The sequence below is a fragment of the Eucyclogobius newberryi genome, unplaced genomic scaffold (genome assembly GCF_026437365.1).
Source record: "Eucyclogobius newberryi isolate DKJ021-1_F unplaced genomic scaffold, fEucNew1.0.hap1 SCAF_4, whole genome shotgun sequence".
Lineage (NCBI taxonomy): Eukaryota > Metazoa > Chordata > Actinopteri > Gobiiformes > Gobiidae > Eucyclogobius > Eucyclogobius newberryi.
In genome coordinates, this window is record NW_027316056.1 from 20948495 (window position 1) to 20967128 (window position 18634).

An 18634-nucleotide genomic window follows, 5' to 3' on the forward strand; every position below is an offset into this window, starting at 1 on the left:
TATATATATGAGCAATATAGATGCTGCCATACTGAGAAACATTTCTCAAAAATGAATGATACTATCCACTTAATTGTACTTGTAAAACACAAACAGTTACTGGATGACTGTCTGGATTATCTAAACACCTTTTTACAAAGTGTTCTGTACATCAGGGTTTCTGTAAACGTCACCGTCTTGTTTTGTCTCTACCAATGTTTACAAGAAGTGGTCCATTCAGAGCCCCTGTTTAGACCTCAGACTGGTCCTATAGCCGCTGTGCTGTGTAAACAATGGCTCTTTAAAATGTGTAATGCACAGATGATTTACAGTGGCTGAACAAGCTGAACATTGAAATTATTTTAAATATGTGGGTTTTCAATCATACAAGTGTTACTTACTGTTTAGTCCTTGTTTGTTCACAATGGTGCTGCTGGCCAGGGCTTCATAGTATTGCTGATTACTCATCAGAGTGTGCATGCCCAGGATGGCTGCAGGAAAGAGAAAATAATGTTGTGGACATAATCCAAAGTTAATGAAACAAACCCACTCTGCATAAAAAGACCACAAAGACGACGTTTGAGCAAGCAATAATACACCGACTTCAAATGGCCAGGTGCTGCTGATTTGTGGGCAATTCAAGTCATTTTCTCCCCTGCATGCAGATGATGTTTTGTATCATTATAATCCTTTCTCATGCACATTCTAGCATTTATTATTTACATTACATTCAAACTGGAGGTTCACATGCAAGTTTAGTGTCAAAAATTGTGCAGGGCTGATACCAGAGTGGTGCTAACAAACACAGAGGTCTGTTACAGGAGGGAGGATGGAGAATGGAGGCAGTGAAGGAGGTGAAGCTGGAGGACATGTACAGCAGGTTAGACCAAATGGAGAAGGCAAATCTAACATTGAGAGCTGTAGAAAGGATCTAAATATTATCACACTTGCCGTTATAAATGTGACATGGGAGTAAAGAGTGGGCAATGGTTTGTTATTTAGGCAACTATCAGTACACGCACGGCTGAAATACCCATTAACGGACTTTACAATATCAAAATTCTAACAGACAGCAGGTGTTATTACCATACTCCAATTTAAAACTCAATTCAATACAAAAGAAAAGGCTTGACGCTTGACACAGGTCTCAATACCACAATGATAATATAACATTATTTTTTATATAATAGAATGTAACTTTCAACACAAAATAGCAGTAGTTTCTTTATTATTCTATCTTTTACTACTTCTGGTATTGATCCAAAACCATTCTAAAACTATCGAGGAGAGGTAAAATTCAATATTAACGCCTGCTCGAATTACCATCTCATTTTTATGCTAGTTTTGTATCAATGACAACCATAAAGCGTTAACCCTAAATGATGTTTGTAATGAAATGCCTTTAAAAAAAAACAAAAAAAAACATCACTGCATATGGCTTCATGTGAAATAAACCACAACTGTAAATTGGACTGTAAATGTTTTCTTTTACCTGCAATGTCACACAGTTCTGCATCTGTAGCACTGGCAAGGGCCTCCTCCAGCTCCGGCTCCAGCTCCACAGACTCTAGGATGGGGTCCACTCTTTTCTTCGGAACCCAGGCTTTCCCTGTTCGACCCACAGACACACATTCAAACACTGCAAAAGTGGCGAGCTTGACATTGTGAATCCGCCGCTTTTGTCAGTTTAGCCACGTTACATAAGAGTTGCGTGGTCTGAAGGCTTCCCACATTTGACCACTGTGTATCATCACGCTCCTTAAGCTGAGACTGCACTGACAGGACTGCTGCGTGTGGCTGTGTGGGCTGTTAAAAAGAGTCGAGTCGAGCAATTGTGGGATAAATTTAGACAGAGAAGTGACAGGTGTCTCCACATGGCTCAGAGTCGATGACAGATATGAATAAACCTTCATTGGCATTTTACTGACCAACTGTATACTGTTTGTGCCTCCAAATAATGAAATCTATTGTTGGAGGACGATCAACTTGTTAATGAGCTGAGCTGCTTCTCCCACACGCACTTCTTGTTATCCATCATTATTGTGTTGCTCGGGGGAAGAAGCCGTTATGCTAAGTTTTAGACACTCATTTCATAAACTCTTTCTGTAACTTCTGTACACTAACACTAAAATGTGTCATAATTCTGCAATACTGGAAAGATTGTATGCAATTGCTGTTGAAATATAATTTGGCTTGTGGAGTGCAATTAAATGCTGCAAAAATATGTCTAAATGAAGAGATTTTGAGATGATTTCTCAAAACTAAAAAACGTACTAACATACATTTTAGATGATGACACATTTCAGCTGTACTTTGAGGGGTGTTAATGGTCCCACCTCTTTTCTCCCCGGTGAAGGGCACCAGGTCCTCTCTGTCCGGGTGTTCATTGGCCTGTTTCTCCAAATGAGCCAGAAGATCGTCTCTCTGAAACGTTCCTGTCGGAGCTTTCTTTGTCTGGTCTTTTTGCCGTAATCCAGCTGGCAACAAAGCATTCTGAAAAATGAAAAAACAAAATAGAAAAACTATATATTTTTTTTATATTTTTCCCTTTTGTAAAAACATACAAACCAAATTGTCTACAATGGAACACTCCTGGACGAATGAGGGATTACACCGACATACAAACGAAATCTATTTGTCTGAGATATAGAATCATTTGTGTAAATAATTGTGTAAACATACATCATAGTAATAGTAGTAAAAGTTCAAGTTCAATTGGCTCGATACAGATAACTGGACAAATCTATATTGGACCAGATAAATCGTCATCCCTTGGTGCTGCATATAGATTAAATATTAACTTAACTCAGAACACTCACAACAACTTTCATTGTGAGTTGTGTATTAAATCAGAAGAGTTTAATCAGATGTTAAATGTTCAGTCAACGGTATACAGGAGGGTCTAAGGACAGAGGGTCCTGGGACATTGCCCCTCGTCCCTATTGACATTGTTTAATACGTTTTTCACTGTCGCCCTCCCAGACAACCGCTGTTGTGATTTTGGGCGTTACAAAAATAAATTGAATGGAATTGAATTGAAATATACGAGTATGAGTATAATCATGTTGTTGTTACATGCCAGTTTCTCTATCTCTACTTCAGATAGCGCTGCCTTACAGGGCTGTGCAGAGAGCATCAGAGGGGCAGGACCTCAGTCTTTTAAAAAAGGGCAACCATAAAAAAACTATAGGGCACTTAAAAATATATATATAATTTGGAAGCAAAGATTGTGTTTGATAGTTTGATGTTTGGTGTATGGAAAAAGTACATGAACATTTTCATTAAAACTGATATTCATTCCTTTTTTACCGCTTGTTCCTTTTAGGGGTCAAGGGTGACTGGAGCCTATCCCCATGAATTAAAACTGATATGTTCCCTGTAATTTGCAACATCATAGCAACATTAAAACTAAATCCCACATTTTCATGTCAAGGGAGGTTTGACCCCCACAAGATAATAGGTGAAAATATGTGTAATTTCATGTCATTTGGTGTGGTCAATTGGTATATTAGCCTATTTTAATGCAGAAAGAATAATTGGCTTTTTAAAGCTTTGCCATGTTCTATTTGATTGTAAGTTATTGGCACCAGGTTAAAAACCAAACAAAACCTTCTACCGGTATTCACAAAATTAAGGATTCAATCAAGCTCAAAAAACAGCACTTTGAATCTCTATATAACCCAGTTTTCCAAAACTGCATTAAGACTACAAATAAAAAGCCCCAAGCTGATCATAAACAATTTTCATCTATTGGATCGTGATTAGATTTAAATTATACATTTCACAGCCCTATTTAAATTAATAAATGTACCAGAAAACTCATAATTACAACAAAGCCTGCGGTGAAAACCTAAGACCAACCCAATCACTTGAAGTAAGTCTGGTGGATGATGCTAAATCCAGCTTTGACTCTGAAACCATCCTAAACAACAGCAGCTGAATGTACTGTTCTGAATGACTGGACTGTTTTCCGAGGCTTACTGGAAGTGATGTGTGCCACTCTGCCAAAAAGGTTCACGATGGGCTAAAGCAAATGGGCACTTAGCCGTTGTGAAATATTCTATGCCTAACCCATAAACAGACACACGGCACAGCTGGGCGAGTTTATGGAGCGCGCGTCACTCGTGTCACCACCAGCCCCTTCACTGCTGGCATCGGTCGCACAAACACTGTGAGCAAACACACACATGCGAGTCCCGCGCTCGCTCGCTCATCCTGTTGGCGTTGTGGGGGATTCCGGCCTCTTTATGAGTGACTGAGCATCCAAATAAAAGATATTACTGCTGCGCACTCCACCACCGGTTATGAGCTCTGCAACAGATTACTACCGTATAACATATAATGCGACCAGTCCACATAACAGCGAGCTTAAAATGTTCAGGTACAGTTAAGGCAGTTAGAATATTGTCTACATTGTCCACACGTATCCTCTGCATTGAGCCATCCTTCAATGCCGCTACTCTTCAACTGAAGGAAAATGATTTGCAGAATGTGTTCAGTCTGTAGACGGGTTCATTAATTCCACCAGAATGTCAACAATATTTATAGATAACATAGCACAACATATTATATATATACATACCAATTATCTTCTAGAGCTTTGGGGTGCATAGATTCATTGTTTAAATTAATTGCCTTAAAAACATATCCAGTTACTGCTATTTCTAGTGGGAAACGTACAGAGAATTTGTTTCAAATGACATATCATCAGCTGACACTGCGGTAACAGTGCAGAAACTATTTACGCTACTGCCATTCATTATTAAGGGGCTTTAGGGGAATTAAAACATCTTCCGTCTGACACAGTTTGAGGGGCTTTAAATAACTAGCTCCCTACTTTCACAAAGTAACACTCACTTCATGCATAGTATCCACAGTTTGGAGGTTCCATATAACTACTGAAACTATTTCTGACTCACATCAGGATCCAGCTCCTCTAGTTCATCCTCTAATCTCTGTAGCTCCTCTTCGGACAATTTCGTCAGCAGCTCGTCCTCGTCGATGTCCCGGTACTTTTCCATCTCCTTCCTCATTACCGACATGATGGACGGTGCACCTGGAAACACAAGGTGAAGCTGAACAAGGGAAATCTCAATATAATAAACACCGTAGAGACCAGGAAAGACGCTAGAATTACAGTCTTACCTTGGTAGCCCCCCGTGAGAGGATAACACTATAAGAATGAGGGTCTGAAGAGGGCCCCAGGGGATATCTGAAGGTAGAAGAAGAGGAAGAAATAAATCTAACATGGTGTAAAGTATGCATGAAGCTCTGGAAAACACAATACAAACAAAAGGATACATGGATACAGGCACCAGAAAATTCAGTTTTTACTTCGGGCAATGGGCCCGGATGTGATGTCTTAATTATCATTAAAGGGGCACTAGGTAAGTGAAGATGTTGTTTTGACCGGAAAGTTCCACAGAATGGCTTAAAAGGGTGGACTGAGAAGAGAATGAGTAATAACACAAGTAAAGTGGCACAGTTTGAATCCAGTTATACAGTAGCCAATTGAAATCTATCTCACGTAGGCTACATTTTTTGCAGGTGCCAAACTATATATTTTGTTTAATGGTTTAGTTTTCCTTGCAGACAGAGACAAAACAAAATACAATACGTAACAGAAAGCACACGATAAAATAATAATAATACATTTAAAATTCTTGGTGCAGGGGTCACTAATAAGTGTAGTCACATGTTCCAGTGAGAACACATCCACGACATCTTTAGTCCAGTTATAGGTATCGAAGGAGCCCACTTTGGAAACTTCCCAGTGATGCCGTACTTTGTGTTGATGTCGGTATTGAATCCATCATTGTATTTCCGAGGACACATGTCAGACCAGTTTTGCTGCAGGACTGACCACAGCAAGGGATTAAGTGTGCCACACGGCTCAGAGACACTAGGATTCATCTTTTTCAATGTTTGCGGTATAATATCGGCTCTGTTGTTGTTGTGTTACTTTTAATGGCGGCTGGCAGCAAACTGAAAAGGTGCATTTACCACCACCTACTGTAGTTACGTCTTCAAAGTATGTCTTTTACAAGGAGAGGGAAAGAGAGAGGAGAGAGAGAATTTTCAATTAAATGATTTTATAATGAACACACTTTGAGCAATAACTTTAATTTTCAGGAATTGTATCCCACTGTTCTGTTGTCAGTGGTGATGCTGTGCTGTCAGGAATTGTCTGAATACTTGTATATTACAGAGAGGAGTTTCTCGTTTATTTACAGTAGTTTTTAATATAAGATCTAACCCACTTCTTACAACAGGTGTAAATACCTTTTGACTGATAACTTTTAATAATGGCTTTTAGCTGAAGGTACTGAAATATCTTTGATTCTTTTAGACTGAATTGGTCGAACATCTCCCTCCTTTACTATCTGGTCAATTTGCATGATATTCTCTGACAGAAAAGAGCTGTTTAGTGTTTGACCCCAACTTTTATGAGTGGGTTTTTCCAGATTGGACAAGATGGCAGTGAAATACCAGTTATTTTAAAATGTTTTTGTATCAATCTTGTATTTTCACAAGAGAATTCAATTAAAGGGATTTTGTTTTGACATCATATTTGGGTTTATACCATAGTGAATCTAGAGAAAATGAAGCCTTGGTTTCTTTTATACCTCCCAGCGGGTTTCAAGGTTTGTATCATTATAACCCCATGTCAGAGGATATCGTAGGTTAAACATGTGGAGGTTAGGGATTCCTTGCCCACATTTTCTGTTCGGCATGGTAAGTTTTTTTAACACTTGAGTCTTGTTTTGTTATTCATGCCAAAAGAACTGTGTGGAGATTTATGAAAAAGAAAGAGTGCTTCATCTATTCTATTATAACAAAAGAGTAAACATGGTTTATGAGAGAGCCTTCAGGTCAGGGAACAAGGAGGAGCTGAGGACTGTGCAGAAGGAGCTGAGGAGGAAGATCAGGCAGGCTGAGGCCGGCTACAAGAGGAGGATGGAGGAGCAGCTGCAGCAAAAGAACATTCAGGGAGTGTGGAGGAGCCTGAAAACCATCTTCAAAATCCCCCCTGCCCAGACAGAGGGGGATCTACAGTGGGTGATTGATTTAAATGCTCACTTCTTGAGGTTTGATCGGTCACCCGCCCCTCCCCCTGCACAGCTGCACGCTCCCTCTTCCACAGCTGGACAATGCCCTGCATCTGTTCCTCTTCGTTTATCTGCCCCGGACCATCAGCTCCCCACTTCGCATGGATTCACCCATCCCCCCAGCACACGGTCCCCCTGCCAACCACTGACTGTCACAGCAGCACAGGTGAGGAGTGAGCTGAAGAGGATTAAAGTGAGGAAGGCAGCAGGACCTGACGGCATCAGCCCCAGGCTCCTTAAGTCCTGCGCAGATGAACTGTGTGGAGTTATGGAGCATGTCTTCAACATGAGCCTGAAGCTGAGGGTGGTACCACAGGTCTGAAGACCTCCTGTCTGGTACCTGTGCCTAAGACACCGCGCCCCAAAGACTTCAACAGCTTCAGGCCAGTGGCTCTCACGTCCCACCTGATGAAGACACTGGAGCGGCTGGTCCTGGACCACCTCCGCTCCACCGTGAGCTCAGCCATGGACCCGCTGCAGTTTGCATATCGGTCTGGCATCGGAGTGGAGGACGCCGTCATCTCCCTGCTGCACCGCTCTCTCTCTCACCTGGAAAAGCCTGGCAGCTCTGTGAGGATTCTGTTCTTCGATCTTTCCAGCACCTTCAACACCATCCAGCCGCTGCTCCTGAGGGACAAGCTGGAGACGGCTGGTGTGGAGTATGACCTGGCAGAGTGGATCCTGGACTACCTCACAGACCGACCCCAGTTTGTGAGAGCCCGGAACTGTGTGTCTGACACTCGGACCTGCAGTGTGGGGGCGCCTCAGGGCACTGTCCTCGCGCCCTTTCTCTTCACCCTTTACACTGCAGACTTCAGACATGACACGGACAGCTGTGTCCTGCAGAAGTTCTCTGACGACTCTGCCATCATCGGACTCATCACGGACGATGATGATGCGGAGTACAGAGGACTGGCGCAGGACTTTGTGGACTGGTGTCAGCGGAACCACCTCCTCATCAACGCGGGGAAGACCAAGGAGATGGTGGTGGATTTCCGCAGACGCCACTCCACTGCCCCCTCACCAGTGAACATCCAGGGACGGGACATTGAGAGAGTGGACTCATACAAGTACCTGGGTGTTCATCTGAACCACAAACTGGACTGGACTCATAACACAGACACACTGTACAGGAAGAGCCAGAGTCGGCTCTACCTCCTGAGGAGACTCAGGTCTTTTGGAGTGACAGGGCCACTCCTGAAGACCTTCTACGACTCTGTGGTGGCATCGGCTCCTGTACGGTGTGGTCTGCTGGAGCAGCAGCATCACAGAGAGGGAGAGGAAGAGGCTGGACAGAGTCATCAAGAAGTCCAGCTCCGTCCTGGGCTGTGCTCTGGACTCGGTGCAGGAGGTGGGGGACAGGAGGGTCCTGGCTAGATTCACATCTATGCTGGACCATGAGTGTCACCCCCTGCAGGACACTCTGTCCACTCTGGAGAGCAGCTTCAGTGAGAGACTGATCCACCCTCGATGTGTGAAGGAAAGGTTCCGTAGGTCTTTCCTTCCTGCTGCTGTCAGACTTTATAACAAAAACTGTTAGTACTGAACACTCGCAATACTGACCTAACCTAATACTGATGTGCAATTCTGTCGTATGTGCAATTGCTGTTGGAATTCATGTGCAATTACTGTGAAATTCATGTGCAATCTATGTGCTGTCGTGACACATATTCATGTGCAATTACTGTTGTGATCACATGCAATGGTATTTATTTATTTATTTGTCTATGGGAGTTTTTATTTATTTATAGGAGATCTTCTACTGAAAGTGTTTTTCAGACTTCCTATAAGTGATCTGTTCTTCTGTATCTACCTCTGTATCTACCTGCGTTGCACCAATGAAATTTCCCCATGTGGGACAATAAAGGAATATTTTATCTTATCTTATATGCTTTGCTTTTCCAAATAAGACAACAGCCAGCACTTAGCTCATACTAACAGTCCAAAGCCTGGCTCGTATCCTGTGACTGACCCCTTTTGCTGTGAAACCATGTCAGAACGTGCTCTGCTTATTTTCTCTCGGCACTAAAAAGTCAACCAAAGATAAAACAAATATCTGCTTCAAATGCATACTTTCCCTGTTCCAGATTCTCAGCGGGTGGTGTGGACACATTTGTTATCTGGTCTGATTCATCATCATTGGTCAAACATTTTGTGGGTCCCGGCATCAAACGCAGAGCAATTCAAAAATTCCCCAAACTGTCCACGAGGCCTACAAACAACAAAACAAGTGCTACTATACAACCCGCTGCCCTATTTCGCTCGCCATTATTCTGAATATGAGGCAAGGCACGCTCAGACACTAAATACTGAACCCAAAATTGGACAGTTATGTATGAAAACAGAATGCCACCATAACATTACGTTCACCAACTGGTACGTCATATTTTGCTGCTCTGTACATAATCGTAGTCAGGGCCAAGTATTGTACAGCATATTATAATAAACTTATGTCTTTACCTGTTATTTATTCTGTCAGAGCCACTTATGTACATACATTGTAGCCTTATATTTCATGCAACACTGGACATTTCCTACTGTGAGACAAATAAAGGTTATCTTCAATAATAAGCTTAATCAATGTGTGAGGTCCATCAAAAGAATAGTGAAGAAAGTATGTAACATTTATCTGAGTCGCCATGAAGATGTTGTTGCTTTGCTGCTGCACAGAAGCATTATCTTTCTTTTTTTGGCTTAGAATATACCTCAAACATGCATTGAGAGCAGGCTTGATCTCCACAGCTCGCAAGAACCAAGAATAAAAAGCTGCATACTGCGCCTTTCAGCACTTACATTCTTGATACTATAAAGGTTTCTCCAAGTCTGCTTTGGCTCACCTCCTAAGTGGAGAGTTTGCGTGCTGTTGTTTTGCTCTGCTTTGTCTGGGCTTCACAAGAAGACAAACTCAGAAGACGAAGAGGCGGGCTGAGGGCCAGAGAGCACAGCAAGTCTTCTGGAAGAAACGCTTGGCTCTGATCGAGTCCAACAGACCTGCAACATTTCAACAAGGCGGTGCAGCGTTACAGTGTCCAGCAGGTCACTGAAGAGCAGAGCACACTCACAGTCTCGCTCTGACCCTTACTCTGACCTCTGGGTCTCTAAGAATAGCAACACACTTTACTGACGTCATAGCGGTGTGTGGAAGGGGTGCAAATAGTGTAACTTCAAACAGATAAGATGTTTGTAGATAAGGCTTAATTTGGGTCCGGTGAAGATCAACATTTATTAGTTTAAGTAACAAAAAACTATAAAATATGAGTTCTAATATACAGAAAGGATTAAAGACATGCACAAGTGTATGATAAATGAACTCAAGTCTAGTCTGGTTTCAATAGGTAATGTAAATAATAATATTAAATAAACTATGTTAGTCAATTGCATATTTTTAGTCTGTTATAATGCAAATACAAGGCTTTAACTTTTTCATGGACTGCATAACGTTCATAAACTTCAAGACAGTACATCACCAGACAAATGTGTAAATTGCTCACTATAACGATCTAAATCAATTCAAACGCTGTTGACACACTTCTGAAGTGGGATCATAAATTAGTGAATCAATTTAGGTCACATGACGTCAGAACCATGGGCTGCAGTGTCATCTGTCAGAAACATGTTTATCATCCTTAAATCAGACTTTTACACTGAGTAAAGGGTTAAGGAGTGCGCGCGATGGACGCACGGCTTTAAAAGGGAAAAGCACAACAGCCAATAAAACCAGATCCAGCCTTTGTTTTATGGAGACGATGCCCAAGCACAAACTTTAACCCTGAACTGTTAAGGAGCAGACTTTCTCCACATACTTCCAGCACCGTGCACAAAGGCCGTGTAGAAGGACTAACTTGCCTCCATTACAGGCTTCATTGTAAGTTTTGCGTGCATTTCCGTACCTCCTCCAGCACTATTTATAGCCGGGCGTCCCGCCGGGTGACAGGACGAATACTTTGACCAGATATGGTTTCCTCCAGAGCCAAGCTGAGTCCAGACGCTGAAGCTGCGCCACTTGCAGCGCACCAATGTCCCACAAGTGCCACGAGCTCCACGAGCTCCACGCGCCGCACTCCTGAAATCAGCAAAGAGCAGCGGCCATGTCCGTCCAGCGCGGCTTTAGAGGAGAGCACAGTGACTGAATCATCTCCCACTAAGGGCAAACTAAACTTATGGAGAGGATCCTCCTCCTGCCCCGTGCTCCTGCCCCCTGTGCGGCTGCCCTGTCACTCTGCTGTCACGTGACTTACGGACGAGCAAAACAACGGAATGACCGGGCCAAAGGCAATGAACAATACATCATATTCTTCAATGGGACAAATAGTTTAATAGCACTACAATTGACATTAACAATTTTCTTCAGACTTTGTTTGAATCGGAATGAGGTTTACTTGCTTAAAACTATTTACACAAAATTAAGTGCCACACAACTGCATGCAAAGAACCAAACAAAAAGAAAAACAAAACATGTGACACACACAGGTGAGGAAACGGATGCAATATTCACAATACTTACTTTGCAGCAAAGAGCAAAAAAGAAAATATTATCCTTGGACAACATTTCCAAGGAATAGTGTATATTTTATTTAGAAAATGAAATGAACAAACCATCTGCTAATGAGCATGATTGAAGTCTGAATATTAACAGTTCACCGTCATCTCTAAGCTGCAGAGGTCAATTCCCCGCCCATATCAGCCATAATGGTGTGAATCCACAGGTCTTTGTCCTTCTTGGTCGTGTCCACCAGGTAAACTCTGAGCCTGTGTTCCCATGGAGCCGCCCTGGCGTCTGGAGCCTCCTGTACACTGTCTACCTGAGCGACCAGCGCACGCTTCTCGACATGATTTCTGAACACCATGGATGCCTCTTCGGACCACTGGTGCAGTGACAACCCTGCAGAAAATACAAGAAAATAAATGTACCACAAAACTGGCTGGAATAGCAGGTTTACATGAAAAGTATTAGTGTGGTTTGATTTACCTGACAGTTGAGCAGTTATAGCTTGGAAAGGAAGTTGTCGGAACTCTTCAATCAGAGGTTGAATGGCTGTGCTTCGGACCAACTCGTGTTTGCCATGGTCCAACTCATAGATGGAAATCAGCCCGTTTGACAACATCCCTTTGACAAGCACCCGATGCCAGCTTTAAACAAGTAGAATTTCATATTTTTTGTGTGTGCAAAATTAGAACAAAAATAATTGTCAATTCACTCACTTTTTGTCAACTTTAGCTGCATAGACTTCTCCTTTAACGATTTCTGTCTGTGAGCTGGTCTTGAATGTTTTGTTGTAGTAAAGTACCATTTCACCCATTAACACATTAAGTTTATGCAGGTCCTGCCATGGCTGTAGCACGAAGTATCCAGGATGACAGGCCACAGGCACAAACACATCCATGTTTTGACCAGACTAAAAAAGTTTAGACTGTCGTCATACAGACTAAACAAGACATGTGAATGATTTTGTATACAAGTGTAATTTTTTACCTGAGGCAGGTCCAACAGCGGAGGCATTGACAGCTTGTCAGTTTTGGGGCTTGTATAGTTCACAGACAGGTTCTTTGTCGATGGATGGACATCATCAAAAGGTCCTGAACTGTTGAGAGTCAACTTCTCCACAAGTACACTGAGTCCTACATGGATAATAATAAAAGGTCCTGTATGGGGTAAACTCATTGAACCGCAGTTGGCTTAAACATTACCTGCGTCTGTCCTGCTGCTGTTAATATGTTTGGTCAAAAGCTTCTGCCAGAGCTCAGACCGGATAACCTGATTGTTGACGCTGTTTTCAATCTCCAAAGTGTCTGTTCCAATAAACAAGTGCATGTACACAAGTCTGTTTCCCTCATGATGGTCTAATTTGCGAATCTAAATACAAAACGAAAAGTCAATTAAGATAATTTCTGTAATATAATTGTTACATTGTCTCACCTTCATTTTAGCAGCTTCAGCGACAAGAACCACTTCCCTCAACCATTTGACAGCTTCTGGACCCCAGCCGCCCTCTGGCACTTGAACATCCTCAAGGCAACATTTGATGGCCTAAAGTCCACAGAGGGTCTCATTATAGAGTCAAATTTGAATTAGGCAACAATTATTAGTCATCCTCCAAAGTGGGGCAGAGGAACAGCCTGTTTTGGTGACTTGAGAAAGCTGGGCCCTGGATTAACAGATGTTACATCAGTGTCAAACATAGTCTTGAATAAGATCTCATTTTCTGCTTCATTCACTGCTCTTAACCAACTCGTCTTGAGCAAATCGTTGTGTTACTCCCCGTCTTCTGCTAACAGTTTGTAACAGCAACAATTCCACTCGTTTTATAAATATCATTTCATTTTCTACAGCTTGTTGTCATTAGAGGTCGAGTCTATCCTTGTGACTTTGGGTCTTAGTAGTTAGTAGTTACACCCACACGCCTCTCCCCAGCAAACCTGCGGTGGGATGATGATCAAGTCTTTGAGTAAAGGTGGTGGGATCTCTCGGAGCTCAGTCACTTCAACAGTCGTCGTCACTCCAAAGTCAATGAGCAGAATCTCTAGAACCCTGTTGCCATAAATATTGATGACCTGAATAGACACGTTTCACATTACCTTTGGTTAAAAGTGTATTGTAGTTTTTATGGATTATTTAATTTCCCAACAATATTAAATACCTCCACTCTTGACCATTTTCCTTTGTAACGTGAGAGACACAACTTCCCGCTGAAAGGTCTGGAGACCAGAGATTCTGATGTAACCTAAAATAAAGACAGACAAAAGAATAGAAGCAGAGTGAAAGGATAATGGATTTTTCAAAATGTATCTACCTGCGTTTTGAAGAAAGCCTCAGTTTCCTCCAGTAACTTGGCGAGTCTTGCCATTCCTCTCGATGGCAGTTGGCAGTAGATTATGCCGTCAGCAGATACATTTGTGATACTTACATCTTGATAAGTGACATTTATCTGGGGATGAACACTCAGTTTAGCCAATACAATACAAATTGTTAGAATAAGTTTGTTAGAGTGGTTCTTGCCCTGAGGGTAGGGACCCCCATGGGGGTCAGCAAAATGAGTTCAGGGGGTCCCCATATGATGTGGATAATATTGAAAATTTATGCAACAATTAAATAAGGCTTGACAACCTTCAAATGCAGTGGTAAATTCCTGTTTTAGATTCCTGTTTGAAGGACTACTGAAGTAATTTCTCCAGGCATATGCCCTGACAATAAAACCAGTCAATAGAAATAAGGCTACTTCACTATCGCGTTATCTACTTTTTGTGTTTGGGGTTCGCAAAGGCCAACAGGGGTCCCAACTGAAAAAGGTTGAGAACCATTGTGTTAGAGCACTTCTGTTGCTAACAGTGAGAGGGTTGTTCATGGTCTTGTCCTGCAGATCTTTTAGACAGCTCGAGTTTATGTTGATGTCTTCATCTTGTGAAGTATCATACAACACTACAGGAGGAACTTCATTGTGTTGACAGGGTTCCAGTGTCTCCATTAGGAGAATCTTCCCCACAGCCAGTTTCTCCAGACTGGAAAGCACTGATGGGTGGGTGCTAAAATGCTCAAGACCTGAAAAAGTAAGATTTTGCTTCAGTGTAACCAAGTGTTTCTGTTGGCAGCTTGAGAATGACACCTGTATTTACCTGCCAATTTAACATTAATAGCTTGAAATGGTAGAGAGAGGAAGTCTTGATGCAGCTCTCGGAGATTATGTGTACTTGTCTCTAAAGAGCAGCCATGGTCCAGGTAATATACCTAAAATGAAATAAATTTTTTAAAATCAGCACAAGACGACATCAAATGTTATATTGATTTTGAGCTCCATTAGCTGTGTGAAAACAGCTATTCTTCCCTGAGGAACCTTGACCCCGCTAAACTCACCTTAACCTTTTGTGGATTGATGACCTCTATGACCTGCGCTCTGGCCACTTCCTCTTCATCCTCTCCTATAACAGCTACAAGCTGCCCTATCCTGACCTTACTCACAGAGTAGCCAGTCAGTCTTTCACCATAAAAGCTGTGCATCTCTTCCTCCATGGCTTCTTGGGCATTTGAGTAGTTTTTGCCAACATATCTGTGTGGAGAGGCATTTATCTAAGAACATTTTCTACAAGTGGAATTTAGAATTAGACCTTCTGCAACCAATTGTTTAGATTTTATAAATTATAAACTTTCTAAATCATACACCGATTGTGATAGCAAAGGGAATAAATGTATACGGATATCAATATAAACCCTCAGATTAAGACGCAGAAATTAATCCTTCATTCGCGTTCCTGGTTCAGAAAAAGCTACCTACCTTACAGTAACTGCATTGCTGCCCTTTGCATCAGTGATCAGAACTGATGGGTACTGCTCCGAGGGAAGAAGCAAATGTGGAGGCGCTGTGACCCCTACCACCTCCAGGCCTGAAGGGAGAGGGTGAGCACGCTCTTCTGTGGGCTCCACTTCATCTCGGGCTGAGTAATACATGATTGCCTGGCCACATAACACATAAGACAACAGAATTAGTGGTTCTGCGTGGATGGACAAGACCCACGGAAACCCTGAGTAATAATAAACGCTTTTTTTAAAAGTTTTTTTTAGATCATACAATTTGCTATAAACTATTAGGTGATCTAGTTCACATACAACTTTTATAAAGTATCTAACCTTCTTCTTGTCATTAGGAAAAGGGTACTCCACGCCACAGATGTCCACCCAGAGAGACAAGTCAACAAGAGCATGTTCAGGAAGTGGCATTTTGTAAGTGTCTTCAAAGAGCTTTGGCACAGCCTGAAGCCAAAGACCATTGCTGTACTTTAAAAGAAGTTCCTTTACTTTTTGTCGTACATTTTCTGAAATTGTTTGTGTAGACCCTGAAATTGTGCTCGTCTGAGGTGGCGGATCACATTTTGTGTTGAAAGTAGCTTTAAAGAGAGAGAGAATGTCAGGACTAGGCCTGGCCAAAGGTGCTAGACCAGGAGGTGAAGGCCGGGACACTGGGATTTGGCCGGAGGTTTTGGTTGGAAGGTCAAGATCGTCTCCTGTAGACTCGGGAGGGAAAACAAAGGTAGGTTTGGCCAAATTAATTCTGGGAACTTTCGGAAGAGTCTCTGAGAGAGGAGCAGGTGCAATGGCTGAAGGTTTCTCTGCATTTGACAGACGAGCGGACAGTGATGTGGAAACAGGGCTTCTGGGTGATACAGCTGGCCCACTGTTGATTCTAGAGGTAGTAGGAGACTTGGTAGGTAATGGAGGGTATATCAAACGATCAGCTCTGTTGGTGATTGAAGGTTGCTCGAGCTGTAGATAAAAGGTGTATAAACCGTTATAAGAATTGGTGATACATAAAGCTGTACAGCAGACTTACAGAACAAATGTGTGTCCACTTTTCCAGCTCCAGAAGGGTCCTGGGGTGGAGATGCTGATTAAACATTTTACTGTAGACAGTTTCTAGTTTGGATATCCACAATCCACTGTTGTATGTGTTCAAGACTTGAGAAAGTCTGCTCTGCTCCTGCTCCAAGTTAAAATAATTTGGCTGCATAAAAAGATACAAAGCATTAACATAATAACTTTGGTGGGAACTATGTTTTTTAACTTTGTTTCTTACACGCGTTTGAACAACATTGTTGACTTGTGCTGGGGCCATTTCTTGCGTTTGAGATTTGACTTGAGAAAAGACAATGAATGGTTTTAAAATAAAATTCTAAAACAAGGGATGTATATGAATATGTATAAAGTACAACCTGGGGGCTTATGGTTTACTTTTAAGCCGTTTTCTTTACTGAAAGAGTTGGAGAAATCATTAGTCCCATTCTACTTTTACATGGTCCATTATTGTATTCCATTTAAAATATAATAATAAACACCAGAGACTCACTTGCCCAGTGAATCATTTGGTCTGACTGGTTGTTGAATAACTGGCGCCCTTTGCTGCACAGGGACGACAGAACTCCACCGAGGGTCCAGCTTTCTATCATTGACAGATTAATAAAAAATATAACATTATTTTGTGGAGGACTTCATAAAAATATATATATATAAAAGCAAGCAAAGTCACTTAACCTGACGTCTCCAGATGCACTGACAACTCCATAACCTTGAGCCGGTCGTCTGTTACTGGACCAGTTGGACGGCTGCCGAAGAGATGTCTTTGGTTTCACTAATTGATCACATTCAGAGTAGGAGTTTAGCCATTTTATATTACTTGTAAACATACAGTACAATAGAGACCAGGGCATGAAGTAGTAATTTCCAGACAATATAAGTTGCAAACAGGAAGCCTACCATTGAGGGCATACGGGTCTGAAAATTTAAATCTCATCTTGCAGTTGACAACTTGAGATTGTCCAGCTTTCTTGGAGTTTTTTTGCCGTGCCACCAATTCAGCAATATGTGCGGTTTCTTTGCACACAGCAGCAAAACATACAAGCTACAGAAAATGTGTACATTTTAATATAATGTGCTTTAATGTGCATTTATGTGTTTAAATGGTAAATATGGCCCTCACAGAACCCCGATGAGACTCCAGGCGCACCACAGACGGGATGCTGCGGATGTAATCCTCCAGGCTGGAGAAACCCAGTTGTTTCAGAGGAATCGTCTCGCCACAGAGTGACCTGTACTCCGCCTGCACCTTCGTGATGGACACTCCGTTTTTGCTGGACTGGAGCACAGACCTCAGCATTTTCTTTATGGACTCGCTGTCCGCCATCCTTAAAACACTTCTGCTAAAGATTACACAGTGTTATACACCCACACATGCGGTTGTGGCGAGACAGTCATCCCGATTCTGGAGAGATCTTCTGTCTCACAGCAAACCGTCTACAACACGTGTTGGCCCAGCGGTTAGAGATGCGGACTCGCATGTGAGAAGTCCCGCGTTTGGCACAATTTTTTTTTTCGGGTTTAAACATTAAGGTTTAGGCGTTAGGGTTAGTTCTGGGCCCCATAATCGGGATGAAGGTCTCGCCACAACCGCATGTTACACACACAAGACAAGGCTACCATATTCAATTTCACACAATATGAAATAGTTGAATTGCATAGCGCTGTATTGTTTATCAACAAAAGTGGGCAGGATCACTATCTGATTAAAGTCAGCACATGCAGCGTGGATTAGCTTCAATGTAAAGATGGTGCAAGCTCCGGCTTTAGCCGTGAGGAAGAAAGTCAAATAATATGTACTTACAATAAAGTTTATAACGAAAAGCACAGCATATTGCATTTGGCCTGAGGGAGTTTCAATATTTCATACAATATAAACTTGATTTTGTAAGGCATATTGATTCATTAGCATTTTCTAAAGCTAATATTAGCCACTTAAGAGTTGCAGCGTTTAATTGAGACTTTCACCGCACAAACGGTAGATGTACGACACACTAAACCCAAAATGCATGATTTAAACGCGTTACGTCGAAAAGATAACAATGACAACAACAACTCTCACCTAAAATTAACCTGGCAACTCCACGCTCTCGAGTTCAGTCGGACTTTCAGATTCACAGAGACCGCGTGAACAGGATGATGCGCGCGCACGTGACCCCTACGAGGATTCGTTTTTTTTTTTTTACATTATTGGAAAGAAATTGCT

The 18634-nt window shown here is 42.1% G+C and overlaps 2 protein-coding genes across 2 annotated transcripts in view; both read right to left on the reverse strand.

The window, feature by feature from the left end:
- tmod1 (tropomodulin 1) overlaps positions 1–11248 on the reverse strand; it is a 14487-nt gene extending 3239 nt beyond the window's left edge. The window contains 8 exon segments of the mRNA XM_072462601.1: positions 151–160; positions 377–470; positions 1472–1588; positions 2316–2472; positions 4899–5035; positions 5125–5191; positions 9926–10079; positions 10979–11248. Coding sequence (XP_072318702.1) covers positions 151–160; positions 377–470; positions 1472–1588; positions 2316–2472; positions 4899–5021 — 501 coding nt within the window. The 5' untranslated portion in view covers positions 5022–5035; positions 5125–5191; positions 9926–10079; positions 10979–11248.
- Positions 11249–11703: 455 nt separating this feature from the next.
- Positions 11704–18533, reverse strand: tdrd7a (tudor domain containing 7 a). Its single transcript, XM_072463443.1, has 22 exons — positions 18491–18533; positions 17552–17771; positions 17329–17473; positions 17107–17203; positions 16948–17014; positions 16788–16794; positions 16652–16710; positions 16409–16579; positions 15709–16341; positions 15356–15534; positions 14938–15130; positions 14700–14811; positions 14414–14625; positions 13880–14014; positions 13727–13810; positions 13506–13640; positions 13006–13116; positions 12777–12942; positions 12562–12707; positions 12291–12484; positions 12058–12218; positions 11704–11970 (listed from the first exon to the last, which is right to left on the reverse strand). The coding sequence occupies exons 2-22, from the start codon at positions 17753–17755 to the stop codon at positions 11738–11740; spliced, it is 3444 nt and encodes a 1147-aa protein (XP_072319544.1). The 5' UTR covers positions 17756–17771; positions 18491–18533; the 3' UTR covers positions 11704–11737.
- Between the last annotated feature and the right edge of the window lie 101 nt (positions 18534–18634).